At 38.0% G+C, this 14679-nt stretch overlaps 1 protein-coding gene across 1 annotated transcript in view; it reads left to right on the top strand.

The window, feature by feature from the left end:
- COL5A2 (collagen, type V, alpha 2) overlaps positions 1-14679 on the top strand; it is a gene marked incomplete at its 5' end in the record, with an annotated part of 45637 nt that overhangs the window by 19066 nt on the left and 11892 nt on the right. Inside the window, 22 exons of the mRNA XM_010073423.1 lie at positions 310-354; positions 461-559; positions 1001-1054; positions 2095-2202; positions 2863-2916; positions 3647-3745; positions 4478-4531; positions 5031-5129; positions 5239-5292; positions 5391-5444; positions 5934-5987; positions 6568-6621; positions 7788-7832; positions 8282-8380; positions 9248-9355; positions 9478-9531; positions 11340-11393; positions 11494-11547; positions 12543-12596; positions 13397-13504; positions 13612-13665; positions 13850-13903. Coding sequence (XP_010071725.1) covers positions 310-354; positions 461-559; positions 1001-1054; positions 2095-2202; positions 2863-2916; positions 3647-3745; positions 4478-4531; positions 5031-5129; positions 5239-5292; positions 5391-5444; positions 5934-5987; positions 6568-6621; positions 7788-7832; positions 8282-8380; positions 9248-9355; positions 9478-9531; positions 11340-11393; positions 11494-11547; positions 12543-12596; positions 13397-13504; positions 13612-13665; positions 13850-13903 — 1512 coding nt within the window. The remainder of the gene's footprint in view (positions 1-309; positions 355-460; positions 560-1000; positions 1055-2094; positions 2203-2862; positions 2917-3646; positions 3746-4477; positions 4532-5030; positions 5130-5238; positions 5293-5390; positions 5445-5933; positions 5988-6567; positions 6622-7787; positions 7833-8281; positions 8381-9247; positions 9356-9477; positions 9532-11339; positions 11394-11493; positions 11548-12542; positions 12597-13396; positions 13505-13611; positions 13666-13849; positions 13904-14679) is intronic.

The raw sequence follows: 14679 nt of genomic DNA, 5'->3' as shown, positions 1-14679 counted from the left end.
TAACTTTTCATTATTTAATTAATACAACTTGTAAAACTGAAAGTTACACAGCTGATACAGTCTCAGTCCTGCGAGTACTTCAAAGCTCAAGCTTAAACATAGAGTCTTAAAGATTCAAAGTCACACTTAATTTGCACACTGTGTTACTCGTATTAGCATTTGCACAAGTAAATCTTACATAGCTGTGCATATTTAATTGCCTTTATTGTCTGCTCTTGTAAAGTAGATAAAATAACTATAATAATCTGCTTTCGTTGTTGATACCCTCCTCTTTAAAATTAGTTTTAATGATTGATACATTATTTCTAGGGCGCCGAAGGGACGGATGGTTCCCCAGGTGCTAAGGGCCCAACTGTAAGTGATCATATCACCTGTTGAAGAAATTGTGGAAGTGGATTTATTTTATTTCCTTATTTTAGTTATTTTTCCTTACTGTGCTTGCTGTTATTTCTATTTATAGGGATCTCCAGGCACTGGAGGCCCACCTGGCTTACCAGGTCCACCTGGTTCCCCGGGACCACAAGGCAGTACTGGCCCACCTGGTATCCGAGGGCAGCCGGTAATAATGTCTTTGTCTCTGTGGAAGGAAATTATGATGTCTAACAAATGTGTCATGCTATGAAACTAGAACAGTGATTAGCGGTGAGGGTCCTTTAAATAAATTAATAACATGCTAGTGAGTATGTCTAGACTTGTATCCTGTGAATCTTCTGTGTGTCCAAAATACTGGTTTTGCTTTCTTAGGGATCTAAGAAAGAAGAGTGTCTATATAAACGTGGACAAATAGTAACAATTATCTTGTGAAATTGTCTCGTTTAATTTTTTGTCTTGATAATGTCATAATAAACAATCGCACCAAGGAGAAAGACAAATGATTGTAAGGGCCCTATAATATTAACTACAACTAGTTACTAAACTAGGGAATGTTTATTTGTTTCCTAGCGTAATCCAAAATGGTTGAATGATTTGTGCAGAGTTTCAACCTCATGTTTGTTTTCAGGGTGACCCTGGTGTCCCGGGTTTCAAGGGAGAAGCAGGACCCAAAGGTGAACCTGTAAGTCTCTATATGCTTTGAAAGATGAAAAGGAATCACAAAGGCTTGTATGTGTGTTTTGAACAGATCCCTACAATTTTCAAGACAGTTCTGATGCTTGTAATCATGAGAAGATTACATTTATTTTTTGAGTAATTATTATGGAAGAAAAACCACGGTGAACCTGTCTAGATGGTACTAGGAATGAACGGTGAAGCAGGTCCTTTGATGTTATAAATCACCTAGCCAGGATGGACCTTACAGGGCTCAAAGATGGAGCAACCAGTTAGTGCATCTACTGAGGTTTCTGTTGCAAGCAAAATTAGTTTATTCTAAATTCTTCCTCTCATAAGAAATAGATCCATATGCTTCTGGACATTTCAGAGCACACAAGTCTGTGTGCTAATCATAATTTAAAAAGTCCTTTTTATTCTAAGCTTACATTTAATACATTTTTATACTTATGCAGTTATTGTATTTTATTTATACATTAATATGAATATTTATACCTGTGTGGTATGAATAGGTGTTTAGCCCACAGCTAATGTTTGTGAAAGATTATTTGAGAATACGGCTAATTCCATGTTGTAACCATGTGAATTTTGGAAGAAGAGTGATTCTGCAGAGTTGGAGTTAGTTTGACTTGTCAAACAATCTTTAGTTTTTCTTTCTCACTAGTTAAATGATCACATAGTAACTGACAAAACTGTATAGATGAAGTAATGGTTTCCATACCACTGACCGTCTTCTCCTTTCTTTGAGAATTTCTACAAGAGTGTCACTGAATTTTGAATCCTTTGCAGCTTGTCCAATTAATAATAAATAAAAACTGTTGTATCTGAGCAAACAGGTGATTATAAGAAGCACTGTACAGCCAAACTGTAGTTTACGGTTGATTCACAGTGCATTTCTTACTGAAATAGCAGCTTGTAAACATTGTAAAACTATATTTTTTCTCCTTTATTTGGAAAAATGTTTATGATTTTTAGAAGACAGTCTGTTTCAACATACCTGAGAAATGGTGAGCTTAATTTTTTAAAAAAACATTTTACTTTCACTAGGGCCCACAAGGTCCCCAGGGTCCCATTGGCCCTATAGGTGAAGAAGGGAAAAGAGGTCCTCGGGGTGATCCAGGGTCAGTAGGTCCACCAGGTCCTGTTGGAGAGAGGGTAAGCAATCGAAAGGAATAATGTGTCTTGTCTTATGCACTGCTGAGGCAAAAAACCTCTTGACCTAACCATGAATTTTCTTACAGCTTCATTGTGGGTGTAGTCAAACTTTATTTTCCTATTTGTAGTTAATTAGCGTCTATAACTTGGTTCTTTATCAGAGAGTGATTTTGGGATACTGTCTTCTGTGATATATTCTTTTTGAAAATGCTACCCTGAGGATCAGGATGTAAAAATATGGCATGATGGTTTTTTACATCCTGAATAGATCTTACTTCTAATTATTTTTTTGGGGGGAAAAGAAATCTGTCATACTGTGCATTATTTTTACCCTTGATATTTTCATTTGTGATTTCAGTGTACAGGATAGTATGGTAACAGAAATGATGGAGATATGATGAGCTAATCTGCAGATTTTTTGCTTAACTCCTGTACAAATCGCAATCTTGTTTTCATTGAGGCTGTTCACCATGCATGAATAAAACATTGACATTTCTAGCACTCCAAGTGGTTTAAAAAAAAAAAAAAAAGCTTTTAAAGTATTGAAGTAAGAAAGCTGTAATGAAATAAAATGGACCGCCAAGCCATAAATCTAGTACTTTATTTGCAAAAAGTTATGTAAAAAATAAGATGATAATCTGTATTTATGGCTTTTCCTAGGGTGCACCTGGTAATCGTGGTTTTCCAGGTTCTGATGGCTTGCCTGGACCAAAGGTAAATGAAATTTAAGTTTCTGTCTTTTTTGGGGGTGTTTCTAAAAATGTACATACATATAGATATACAGAAATAAAGTGTTCCATTAAGAGCTTATGCTTCTTGGCAAATGGGCAGATCCTCAAAATTGTTGGAAGTAGCGTCAAAAGGAATTGACAAATGCCAAAAAGGGGGGTCTGAATGTTTTGAGACTAAAGGATTTGTTGGGAAAAGTCACTTTCAATTCCTGTGATGTTCAGTTTTCCTTGCTTGTCCCTTGCTTAATTCTTCCTCATGCTGAAGTATGACTAGATAAGAGACGTTGACCTGTTTCTACTACTGTATGGCTTTGTCCGTTGCTCTATATTTGAAGAATTTGAAGAATTGCTTTTCCTTGTGGTATAGTTTTTCTAGACTTCTCCCTTGAACAGATGGTCTCATTTGCCTTTGGCTTTCCTAAGTGCTGTACCACTTCCAAGGAAGTGGCTCACATACGTATTTGTCTAGTGTTTCTGTAAATTCCTAGCTTTTTGGTAAAAATACAGGGATTCTAAAATCCTTATATAAATTTGTTTTATGGAAGAGACAACTTTTCAGTAATAATTTGGGGAGAAAATAATAATAATAAAAGTATTAATGATTTTTAACTCTGTTCGCAAAAAAATAGATCTTTAATACAAGATACCTGTTTTATTTAACCTTCTTCTTCTGTCGCTACCCGTTAACTAGTAGCCCATTGGTGTCTTTCTAGGGTGCCCAAGGGGAGCGTGGTCCAGCAGGTTCTTCTGGTCCTAAAGGAGGTCAGGGAGATCCTGGGCGTCCTGGTGAACCTGGTCTCCCAGGTGCAAGGGTAAGGAACTAATAGCAGTGCACTATAAACCATGGCTATAAACTGTGATATTCTTGATTTTCAAAAGGCAGCAATGGACTTTGCAGAATTAAAAAGCTGTTATACAAGGACAGGCTTGTTTCAGTGGGGCTGCTTAAAGGGTAAAGGCCAAAATACTTGTTTCTTTTCCTGCTGGTGTTGGGAAGTGCATGTTCCATTTGTCTTCGAAAATAGAGAAATAGCCTTGATTGAGACCAGCTAATGAAACTGAAGGAAGTGTGCTTGTAAAGCTCATAGTTGCCACAGATAACATGAATTGAAGGCCAGACCTTTATTAAACCGGTGGTTGATAACTTACATTGTTGAGCAGTGCATGTTATCTAGAGATTTTTTTTCATGAAAAATATTTAGGGAGAATTTGGAATATCACAAAAGGAGAGAAAGGGAGCAGCAAGTATAAGATATGATATAGATCACTGGATACTGTTGACAGAAATAAAGATGAGCCTCTGAGAAGCTCAAGAGTTGTAAAAGGGAGAAGAGGAAAAGGGAAGATCAAAGATAGTGGGGGATGAAGCTGTAAAGTGAAGACAAGCATGAGGACCTTTGATACAGAGAAGATGTTCTTGTGTAAAGAATATTTTAGTGGCTGTACCGTGGTGGTAACTGAGTGTAATTTTGGTTTTATTTACATTTCTCTATTGCTCTGGAATTACATGCACGACTTAACACCAGTATTATTCCCTCTTTTAGGGTTTGACAGGAAATCCAGGTGTCCAAGGCCCTGAAGGAAAACTTGGCCCCTTGGTAAGTGACACAAAAATTAGTCCTTTCCGTAAAAAAACAGGAATTCAAAGGTCCCAACTCATTGAAATTACTTTTACTAACTTGAGTTTTCTTGATTTCTGAATGTTCATCTTCTCTTTTAAGTGTTCACTTTAGATTCTCGACTCCAAAATTAGTGCAGATAGTGTTGCTTTGATTTTGTCTGTGTAGCAGTGTCTGCTGTTTAGCAGCTGCTGCAATATTTTTAAACCATTTTGAGCTAAATATATTTTCTAAATACCTTTTTAAAGAAACTTGTATTTGTACAAAATGGCTCAATGATGATAATTGCATAGTATTTGGTAAAACCCAGCAGTATGGCTAAAGCTATGTCTGCTTTAAAGACATTTTGACTGATAACTGTAGTACCAAACAAGGTTAATGGCTTTTTTAATATATGCAAACATTTTCCAGATGTAAACAGGTTAATATAAATAAAATATGTTTATAATTTTATGTGGACATTGCTTTTTCTCTGTAGGGTGCTCCTGGAGAAGATGGACGTCCAGGTCCAGCAGGTTCAATAGGAATCAGAGGTCAGCCAGGCAGCATGGGCCTGCCTGGGCCAAAGGGTAGTAGTGTGAGTATGGCACCCAATAACCAAGATTTGTTTAACTTTAAACATCTGCATGTATTTTAATGGATGAAAACAGTATCTAAAAGTAGTAATTTTTACTTCTGCAAATTAGGGTGATCCTGGAAAGCCTGGAGAAGCAGGCAATGCAGGTGTTCCAGGGCAGAGGGTGAGTGTGACTGTTACTTGCAGTGATTACAGAAAATGTTGTTTTTCTGTTATATATGTTCACTACACAAGATTTCTGCCTACGTCATTTTCATTTAGGGAGCCCCTGGTAAAGATGGTGAAGTTGGTCCTTCTGGTCCTGTTGGCCCACCAGTAAGTCAACTTTTGCCTCTCTGCCTACCTGCCTGTTGCTCTATCCATTACTCTTTCTGCTTCTATCTATCTTCATGCCAATTGTTGATTCCAAACAGAAAATTCCAAGAACAATTAAAGAAATAAATTTACCAAAAAAATTGGAAGATTTGCATTGAAAAATATAGACATTAGTACTCTAATTCTTTTTTACTGACCATTACAAAAGTAGTGCAAGGAGCAAAGTTTTCTCATAGTTAATTTTCCTAACTCCCTTGGTTTCAATGAAATGGAGTGTTTTCCTGTCAGCATAGAATTTTGGGGAGGGGGATCTTAAAGAAATAAGATACATTTTATTACATTTTTTAGGTAGGGAATATCTTGGCCTGGGGTAAGTAAAAATGTATAGTAATCAAATATATATTTGATAATATGCATATTCAGGGAGAAAAAAATTGTGGAGCCTTCCTATGTTCCTCTGCTGCATACTTATTACTTTCTTTTGTGTAGGGTCTGGCAGGAGAAAGAGGAGAACAAGGCCCTCCAGGTCCTACAGGGTTTCAGGTATGTGCATTTGTTTTTTAAAAATTAAAAAAAATTAACAGCCAGGTCTTTATCAACTTAAATAGGAGAAATTCAACCAAGTGATGTTTAACAAAACACAAATTCATAACTAAGGCAATAATGCTCAGAGTAATTACCAATACTTAGCTTTTCACATCAGCTGTGTGCTAAACTGAATTGGCAAAGGCTTAAATACCAGCTCTGTATCCCTTGAGAAAAACCTTTGTTGTTTTTCTGTTTGAATTTGGAGATTTTTCTAAAGATGTTCCGAATACGGAGCAATAGAATTGCTTAGATAATGAAGTTTTAGTTAAGTTAAGTCAATCTCTGTTTACAGAGAGCTTTATTTTTAGGGCTGATATACGTGTGTCCTGCAAATGCCAAAGAAGGGCTGTGATTTCCTTTAGAGAGGGGAAAGTGCTTCAGTGCAATATTCACGTAACTATTTCACTTTGAGATCTCTGAGGATATACTCTTGTACTGAGCATAGTACTACATTTGTATTCTTGGTGTGTTAATTGACTCTGGATTTACGTAACTTTCAATGATGGTAGTGACCATTTTATTTACTTTTTTACAGGGCTTGCCAGGACCACCAGGTCCTCCAGGTGAGGGAGGAAAGCCAGGTGATCAGGTAATTTCTGTGTAATTTAACAAGTATTCACTTCATAAAGTAGTTTTAGAATCATAGACTCGTTTGGGTTGGAAGGGACCTCTAAAGTTCATCGAGTTCCAACCTGCCTGCCAGGGCAGGGACACCTTCCACTAGACCAGGTTGCTCAAAGCCTCATCCAGCCTGGCCTGGAACACCTCACCAGTCTCCACTTGGACACTGAACCGTTGACCACAACTCCCTGAGTGTGACCATCCAGCCAATTCCTTATGCACAGCATGGTCCTTCTGTCAGATCCCTGTCTCTCCAATTTAGAGACAAGGAAGTCATGCAGGACGGTGTCAAATGCTGTGCGCAAATCCAGGTAGATGATGTCAGTTGCTCTTCCCTTATCCACCAATGCTGTGACCCTGTCATAGAAGGCCATGAAATTCATCAGGCCCAGTTTTGCCCTTAGTGAAGCCATCTTGACTGTCACCAGTCACCTCCTTGTTTTCCATGTGCCTTAGCATAGTTTCCAAGAGGATTTGCTCCATGATCTTGCTGGGCACATAAGTGAGACTGACTGGCCTGTGGTGCTCCAGGTTGTCCTTATTTCCCTTTTTAAAAATGGGGGTTATGTTTCCCCTTTTCCAGTCAGAAGGAACTTTACTAGACTGACACAACTTCTCAGATATGATGGATAGTGGTTTTGCAACTTGATCTGCCAGTTCCCTCAGGACCCACGGATGTATCTCATCAGGTCCCATGGACTCGTGCACCTTCACGTTCCTTAGGTGCTCTTGAACCAATCTTCTACAGCTGGCGGTTCTTCATTTTCCCAGTCCCTGCCTTTGCCTTTTGCATCTCAGGCAGTGTGGCTTGAGCTCTTGCTGGTGAAGACTGAGGCAAAAAAAAAAGTCATTGAGTTGTTTTACCTTTTCTTCTCTTTGTAATTTAATTTCCAAATCTGTTTTAAAATATGTATTGATGTAGTCTGCAAGCTGTCTGAGAACTGCTTTTCGATAGAATAATTAACTAGAATATGACTGAGTTGGACTATCTCCTCTTGTCATGGGCAGATAATATTCAGAACTAGCCATCTACATTCACAGTACTTTGGAAATGAAAATGTTTATCTCTAATTTCCAGAACTCTAAGATTATGAATAATGCTTTCATTCTGATGGTGAGTTCTGTTCTCCTTAGGGTGTGCCTGGAGACCCTGGAGCTGTTGGTCCGTTGGGCCCTAGGGTAGGTGTTTTCTTTCAGACTTTAAACATTCATAAGAGTTCTCTGGGGTTTAAAGTTGGTATATAATACAGACTTTAACAGCTAAAGTGAATATTTGACTTTTTTCCCCCACCAACAAAATGTTTGTAAAGATGGATATATTTTAAGATGGTTTCTGTAAAACCAACCACCTTTAATGGTTTCATAGCTCATGAAATGGTGTTGAGTACTAACTGCTAAGTGATTTGGTTTGCCACTGTGAAATGACAAGTTTTAGTTTGCTGAGCCATATGCTATGTTCCCTACCTTTAACAATAAAAGCATAAAGCTGTTCTTTATTTGATCACTTCTCCTAGAATTTGTTCACAGGCTCTTTGTTCAAATAGGCATGCTGCACTTACAGTGTATTTAAAATTTAGTCTACCAGAACCTGTACCCTGACTTCTAAGTAATAATTTTCCATTTTGTAGGGAGAACGTGGCAATCCAGGGGAAAGGGGGGAACCAGGTGCATCAGGACTCCCAGGTGAAAAGGGTATGGCTGGAGGTCATGGTCCTGATGGTCCAAAGGTAAGCTGAATGGAGGTTTGTGTTGCTGCAGTGATGTAGTGTGTAATTCTGCACATTTGCATGAACACAGAAGAGAGCGCTTTTTTATTATAAAAGGGATATATTTTCATGCAAAGTATATTGTTTATATAAGAGTTTTAGGCAGACATAGAAATTATTCCGGTATAACAATAACTTGCAAGATACTAAAATGTTTAGAAATCACATTTTTTATTAATTTGTATAGGTCTGAAGTTTAAAATGGGTTTTTGTGTTTCTCAGTAGAACAGGGCAAAGCCATTTCTGAACTGCAGAAAACTGTGTGGCAATGGCTTAGTTTTAAGAACCGTGTCAGTTTACACAAAGAGACTTGGCAGAGTTGAGTGTTTAAAAGAAAACACTGAAAACTGCATGCCTTTCTTCCAACTGCAATTGATATAATTGGGCCTAGGAAGGTCACCCAGGTAGAGAGTGCCTCCAGGAATGCGGGACCTTTCATAGACATGAACTGTGAGAAGCAAAGTCTAAATAAAGCATCTCTGCCCCCGGCAACTTGTACCTGTAGCTATTTTGTGTAACAGACCGATGTGGCATCAAGATCACGTTAGAAAGATGCTCGAGCTTCTTTTTTTGCCTGTTTTCATCCCCAGTATGCACTGAGTAAATACTAATATAATTGGAAAGACTATGGTATTACAGCTGAACTTCCTGAGTAATACAGTGGGAAAAGAAAAGTATTTGGACATGAATAAAATCCAAATTTAAGACAAAATTATTACTTAAAACGGTACCCCAGAGACTTCAACACAGGCACGGCGTGTTCTGCATCCTGAAGACAAAGATACTTCTCAGATGAATAGACAACAACTTTTCCTGTATTTGTTTCAGGGAAGCCCAGGCCCTAGTGGGACACCTGGTGACCCAGGCCCACCGGGTCTCCAAGGTATGCCTGGAGAAAGAGGGATCGCTGGAACACCTGGCCCCAAGGGCGATAGAGTAAGTCTGGTTATTTCCATTGTGCTGGGTAGAATCACCTATCTCAACACTGTAACTGTTCCAGGGTGTGAACTACTCAGCATTGAGTGTCATAACTGAGACTTTCTGGGTATTTTCCATAGGGCGGTGTAGGTGAGAAAGGTGCTGAAGGTACGGCTGGCAATGATGGGGCAAGAGTAAGTACATCTATCACTCTTTTTAGACCTACTCTCCACACACCAGGTTGTTTATTGTGTTAGAAGTACTCAGCTCATAGAGTTAAACACTATTCAGCTTGGGGATATCATGGGTTGACAGTCATTCTCATTCCCCTACCTTCCAAATTTGTTCTTCAAGTTTTTCAAGACTGCTATGCCCAATGTTTTTGGGATATCTGTGTTCTAAGCCTGTATTTTGTATAATCAATAATGGGAGTTAAGATGTCAATGGAAAGGATTCACAGAGGTATCTTGTTGATTTGGCGTTCAGCTAAGCTAACTGTAGTAAAAATATGGAAGAAAAAAAAAAAAAAAGATAGGTAGAGATCAGTAGCCAAAAAGCAAATCCACGAGTTCTAACTCTTGGACTAAGGCAGATGCCTCTTTATTGTTTGGATTGAGTTGCTCATGGTCTGTCCTGAGTTTCACGGACAAAAACTCTGTTAAATGGACTGAGCCCCATATGGACAGTAAGTTGCTGACACTTCTGGAAAGCTTTAAACCTACATGCATAAAGAACACAGCTAGTCTGCTCATATGAAGTAAATCCATTATGTTCAAGACATGTTGCATGCATGTTCTGCATAGACCGGCTGTCCAATAATCCCAAATGTACTGGGTGTCCTGTATATGCACTGGCTATATTTTCTTCCCAGAAGCTCTTGGAGTTAGTTTTTGCATAAATTGCTTCTATCTGAGATTCTTGGGTTTTGCAAACCAGTTGGAGTACTAACTGCTAGGCATTTGGAAATCTGAGATACATAGGAAAGATGAGGATTCTGACTGGACTAAATTTCTAGTTAAAGAAGAGAAGTTTTTTGTAGAAACCCTAGCATACAGAAGCACTAACTCACAATTAGCAGCTGTGAGATGGAATTTGTTTGTGAGTCAGATAGTATCCACAGATACAGAACAGTTCTTAATCATGGTAAGACAACTTTATACCTTACACTAATTCATGAACTGATAAAATAATAGTGAACTAAACCTACAGCCTTCTTCTAAAGCTAGGTATCTGCAGATATCTCTGCTACTACCTATCACTAGAGTGTTGGTGGTGATGCAGTTTCTTTCATTAATGCCATCTTTTTTGTAATTCTCTTCAGTCCGAAATAAGTTACAGTACAGATTTTTGAGGTAGGGGGAATTTTGTTTGAGATAAATTCGGTTTGTGGTACTTTGCTTATAGTGAAAGAGAATCATAACTGGGATGTCTAAACATTGAAGAAGCTAATAGGAATAGTGCTGCAGGATCGTTATGTGCAGTTGATGGTTTTGGATGGATAGATTGGAACCTGTTTGCCGAACTGCTTTATGAAGAGAAAAAGGATGCTTTTGAAAAAGGATCTTCAAAAGTAATGATGGACATATTAAAATCAATCTGAACAATGAAATACTAGCATAAAACAAAGAGACAACTTATGTGCAAGGTGGGGGGGGGGGGGAAGAGTGTAATTTCCTCCTGATAGAATAAAATAAAGCCAGGGCTTTTTTATCATTGGCCTTATTCATAAATGCAGCATAAATTAGAAAATAAAGTTAGTGAAGAAAGAGAGAATGAAAAAAAGCAAGGCTTTTGAGATAGGGGATTTTGGTCACTGTGAGAAGAAAAGCAAGTAAATGTCAGGAAATTAATAAAGAATAAAAAGACCCAACAAGATTTCAGAGATAATGAAGAACTAAAGGAATGCAAAAGCATATGGAAATAGTAACATATGAGAAGTTTAAAGTGAACCATTTTGAAGCATCACTTTTTTAACTTCTTTTTATTTTAATTTGTTCAAAAGGGTCTCCCTGGTCCAATAGGTCCAATGGGTCCAGCAGGTCCCACTGGTGAAAAGGTAAGGAGATTTTTATGCCTGAAGTTCCTTATTACTGTTGTATACTTTTGGTACTTGTTAAGTAAGTTACTTGGGAAATAACCTTGAATTTTATTTTAAGGGCGAACCAGGTCCTCGAGGTTTAGTTGGTCCTCCTGGCTCCCGTGGAAACCCTGTGAGTAAACATGTTTGGTTTTTGCCTTCCAGAAGTTAACAATATCTAACACTGATCCAACTCCAGGTTTTGTCTTATTTGCTGATATATTTTCCTGTTTTTCTTCCCCTTTCTTTGTAGTCAAAATCTCTAGTTCCTGTCTTGGTGCTGTGCACTTGCAAAACTCTTGGTAGATTTTGTTCCTCTGTCCTATTCTTGTTTTAAGGCAAACTTTACATAGAGTTACCCTCATTTACCTCACTCCTGAAAGTATGCTACCACTTTTAATTGTTTAAATCTTTCTAAAAGCGTGCCCATACCAGCTACTACTGTACACTTACAAATATTTAGATCTAATTATGCTAACTCTTATCATCTTCTGTCTGTTTGTGATTTTGATTAGGGAGTTACAGGCTCAGCCCTTCTAGACCCTTCATACTAGTTGGAATTTGTTTGTTTCTGTCATAAATCAGAACAGCCTTATTTCCAGTGTAAATTGGAATAGCTTCCACCCCTCTGGGGAGTACTGGAGCTTGGCAGCCTTCAGCTCCTCCTTTTCCAAACAAAAGTTGCATGGAAAGCTCAGCTGAAGCAGCTCATAGCCCGTTCTTACCTTGTACAAGAATACATCTTTGAACTGTTCTTTTTTTTCCAAGTCTACCTGATTGGAGTTGTAGGTTGCATAAAGTGTGTGCACTTCAACTAATCCTGCTATCACTGGAAGTGATTGTGAGCAGAATTTCTCCTATTGCCGTTTTAGTGCTTTCACACACCTTCCATCTCTAAATTCTGAAAGTTTACATGTAGTCTTGAACATATAACAGATCATAACATCATAGTTAACATAGTTTATTTTGTGATTAAAAGATCATTTGATTCTGATTAATAGAGCAAAAGTATAATCACACTTATGACAGTAAATAGTTAACATCCTTTCTTGTCTATTTAACTGCAAATTATACTGTATATAGAAAGTCTTTGATGTTAAATACAGTTATTCTAAATTTTTTGACCAGGGTTCCCGAGGAGAAAATGGCCCAACTGGCGCTGTTGGTTTTGCTGGTCCGCCGGTATGTGTTTTGTAACAGTAATGAGTTCCTTTAGTCATTCTTTGACTTGCTTGGTTTCCTTCATTATGAATAATACTGCAGGTTCTGGAATGTGAGTCACTTTTTTTGCAGAGAGAGCTGTTTATTTTTCCCATCAGAATATCAAGTAAAGAAAAGGGCCAATAAAATCCCTAGGCAGTTGAAAAGTGATTTTGTTGATAAGATTATGTAATTGTTCACCACATTTCATATTTCATGAATGTGCTATGTTGCTCCTTTGAGATTAAAATGAGGCAAGCTACAAAGTGTCATCTCCTGAAGGTAGCAGAGATTTGCTCCATGAGTAGCAAAGGCTGGAATGAATTGATGGACCAAGTGGAAGTTTTGTGAGTTTTCCAGTGAATACTCCAAACTTTCCCACAGCCTAAATATTGTGTTTCAGACTTTTCACAAAGAGTCAGGCACCTGCTACCCTTGGTGGGGAAAAAGAAGACTAGAAAAGACAATGTTTGTTTGGTCCCTTTTGCTTTTCAGTATGTAATAGCTGCTGAGGAAAATAGAAAATCTAAAGGAAAGAAAAATGTGAGCTAGACAAGAAATATTTTAAATGGAAATTCCAAGTTCACGGACTTAAGAAAATCCCATCTGTGATCTTCTAAAGACTGTGATGAACTGCTGTTGTTCTCTTGAACCATTGAGCAAATGCACTGTTTTCTGGGCTGACTTGTTCTGTTATTTTTTGCCTTCGAGAAATGACTGTTAGGCTATAAAGATTTGGTGTTCTCTGACCTGATGTCTCTTCTCAATATTGTTTCTTATAGGGCCCTGATGGTCAGCCAGGTGTGAAAGGTGAACCTGGAGAACCTGGACAGAAAGGAGATGCTGGATCTCCAGGACCACAGGGTCTCGCTGGGTCTCCCGGTCCACCAGTAAGTATAAGTAATGTTGTCAGAGAACCAGTGGCATAGGCTGATCTTGCTTATTTAAAATGTCCTGGATGTTTGCTATCACCCTTCTTTTTCTCCTTTCCTCTTAGGGTCCTCCAGGTGTTCCTGGTCTGAAAGGTGGTAGAGGAACTCAGGGTCCACCTGTAAGTAGATTATTTTTTGTGACCTGACTGCAGATAATCTAATAGTGAAATTTTATGTAATGTGTGCATCATTCCTCAGCTCGTTTTTCACAGTCTCTAACATTTGCTCACTAATTCAGCTGAGAGCATATGATACCAGTGTTGTATTTTTTTCAATAAAGTTGGGATTAAAAATGTTTTTTAGGGTGCTACTGGATTCCCAGGGTCTGCTGGAAGAGTTGGGCCGCCAGGACCTACTGTAAGTCAATTGTCATATTCCCAATAGATGTGTTTTATAAACTGGTTGTTGAAAACCTGGAGACTAAATAAAGCAGGAAAGGTGAAGCACTGCTTATGGCTTGATGTGATAGCAGAGAACAGCTTGTCGGCACCGACTTCTGTGACTGCATGCCTACATCCAACTTCATTAAATAAAACTCATTAGTCTTGGGCTCGGTCCAGTGTCAGTGTGTCCAAATTAGTGCAAGACTTTTCACTGGGTTAAGTAGACTTCGAGCTGTTCAAGCTGCTCTAATGACTTAATTACTTACAGGAACGAAAGAACAACCTATATCTTTCTGTACTTTTTACTGTTTTGTCTCTTCAGAGGTGACTGAAGTTAGGAGAGTTTTTGGAAAATGAAGAGGCCTCTGCCAAGTTATCTTATCGGTGGAGTTACTCATAAGATCCATTAAAATAAATTAAAAACAAAACAAGACAAAACCACAAAATCTTTCATGCCTAAACATTTTCAGAAAGACTAAAAAAATAATTAGCTGTGGATCAACAAGTGAGGGTTCAAGTGCACGCAGAGAACTGTGTCACTCTTTCATATGCCTTTTAATGTTTTAGTGAGAAAAACATCTTGCAGTCATTATGAGTTTATAAAAAGATGAACTTTATGGAAAACAATATAAATGTGAAGTCTTCTTTTAAAAGTATTTGAGTAATGAACAAATGTCCATTAAAACACTATTTTGTACCATGTGAATGAAAAGTTTGAGTATAGACTTTAGCTTGATGCTATTGGAAAGA

This window comes from Pterocles gutturalis, unplaced genomic scaffold, assembly GCF_000699245.1.
Source record: "Pterocles gutturalis isolate BGI_N339 unplaced genomic scaffold, ASM69924v1 scaffold16947, whole genome shotgun sequence".
In the NCBI taxonomy this organism is placed as follows: Eukaryota; Metazoa; Chordata; class Aves; order Pterocliformes; family Pteroclidae; genus Pterocles; species Pterocles gutturalis.
Note: the sequence above shows the minus strand (reverse complement) of the source record. Positions and strands in the feature narration are given on the sequence as shown.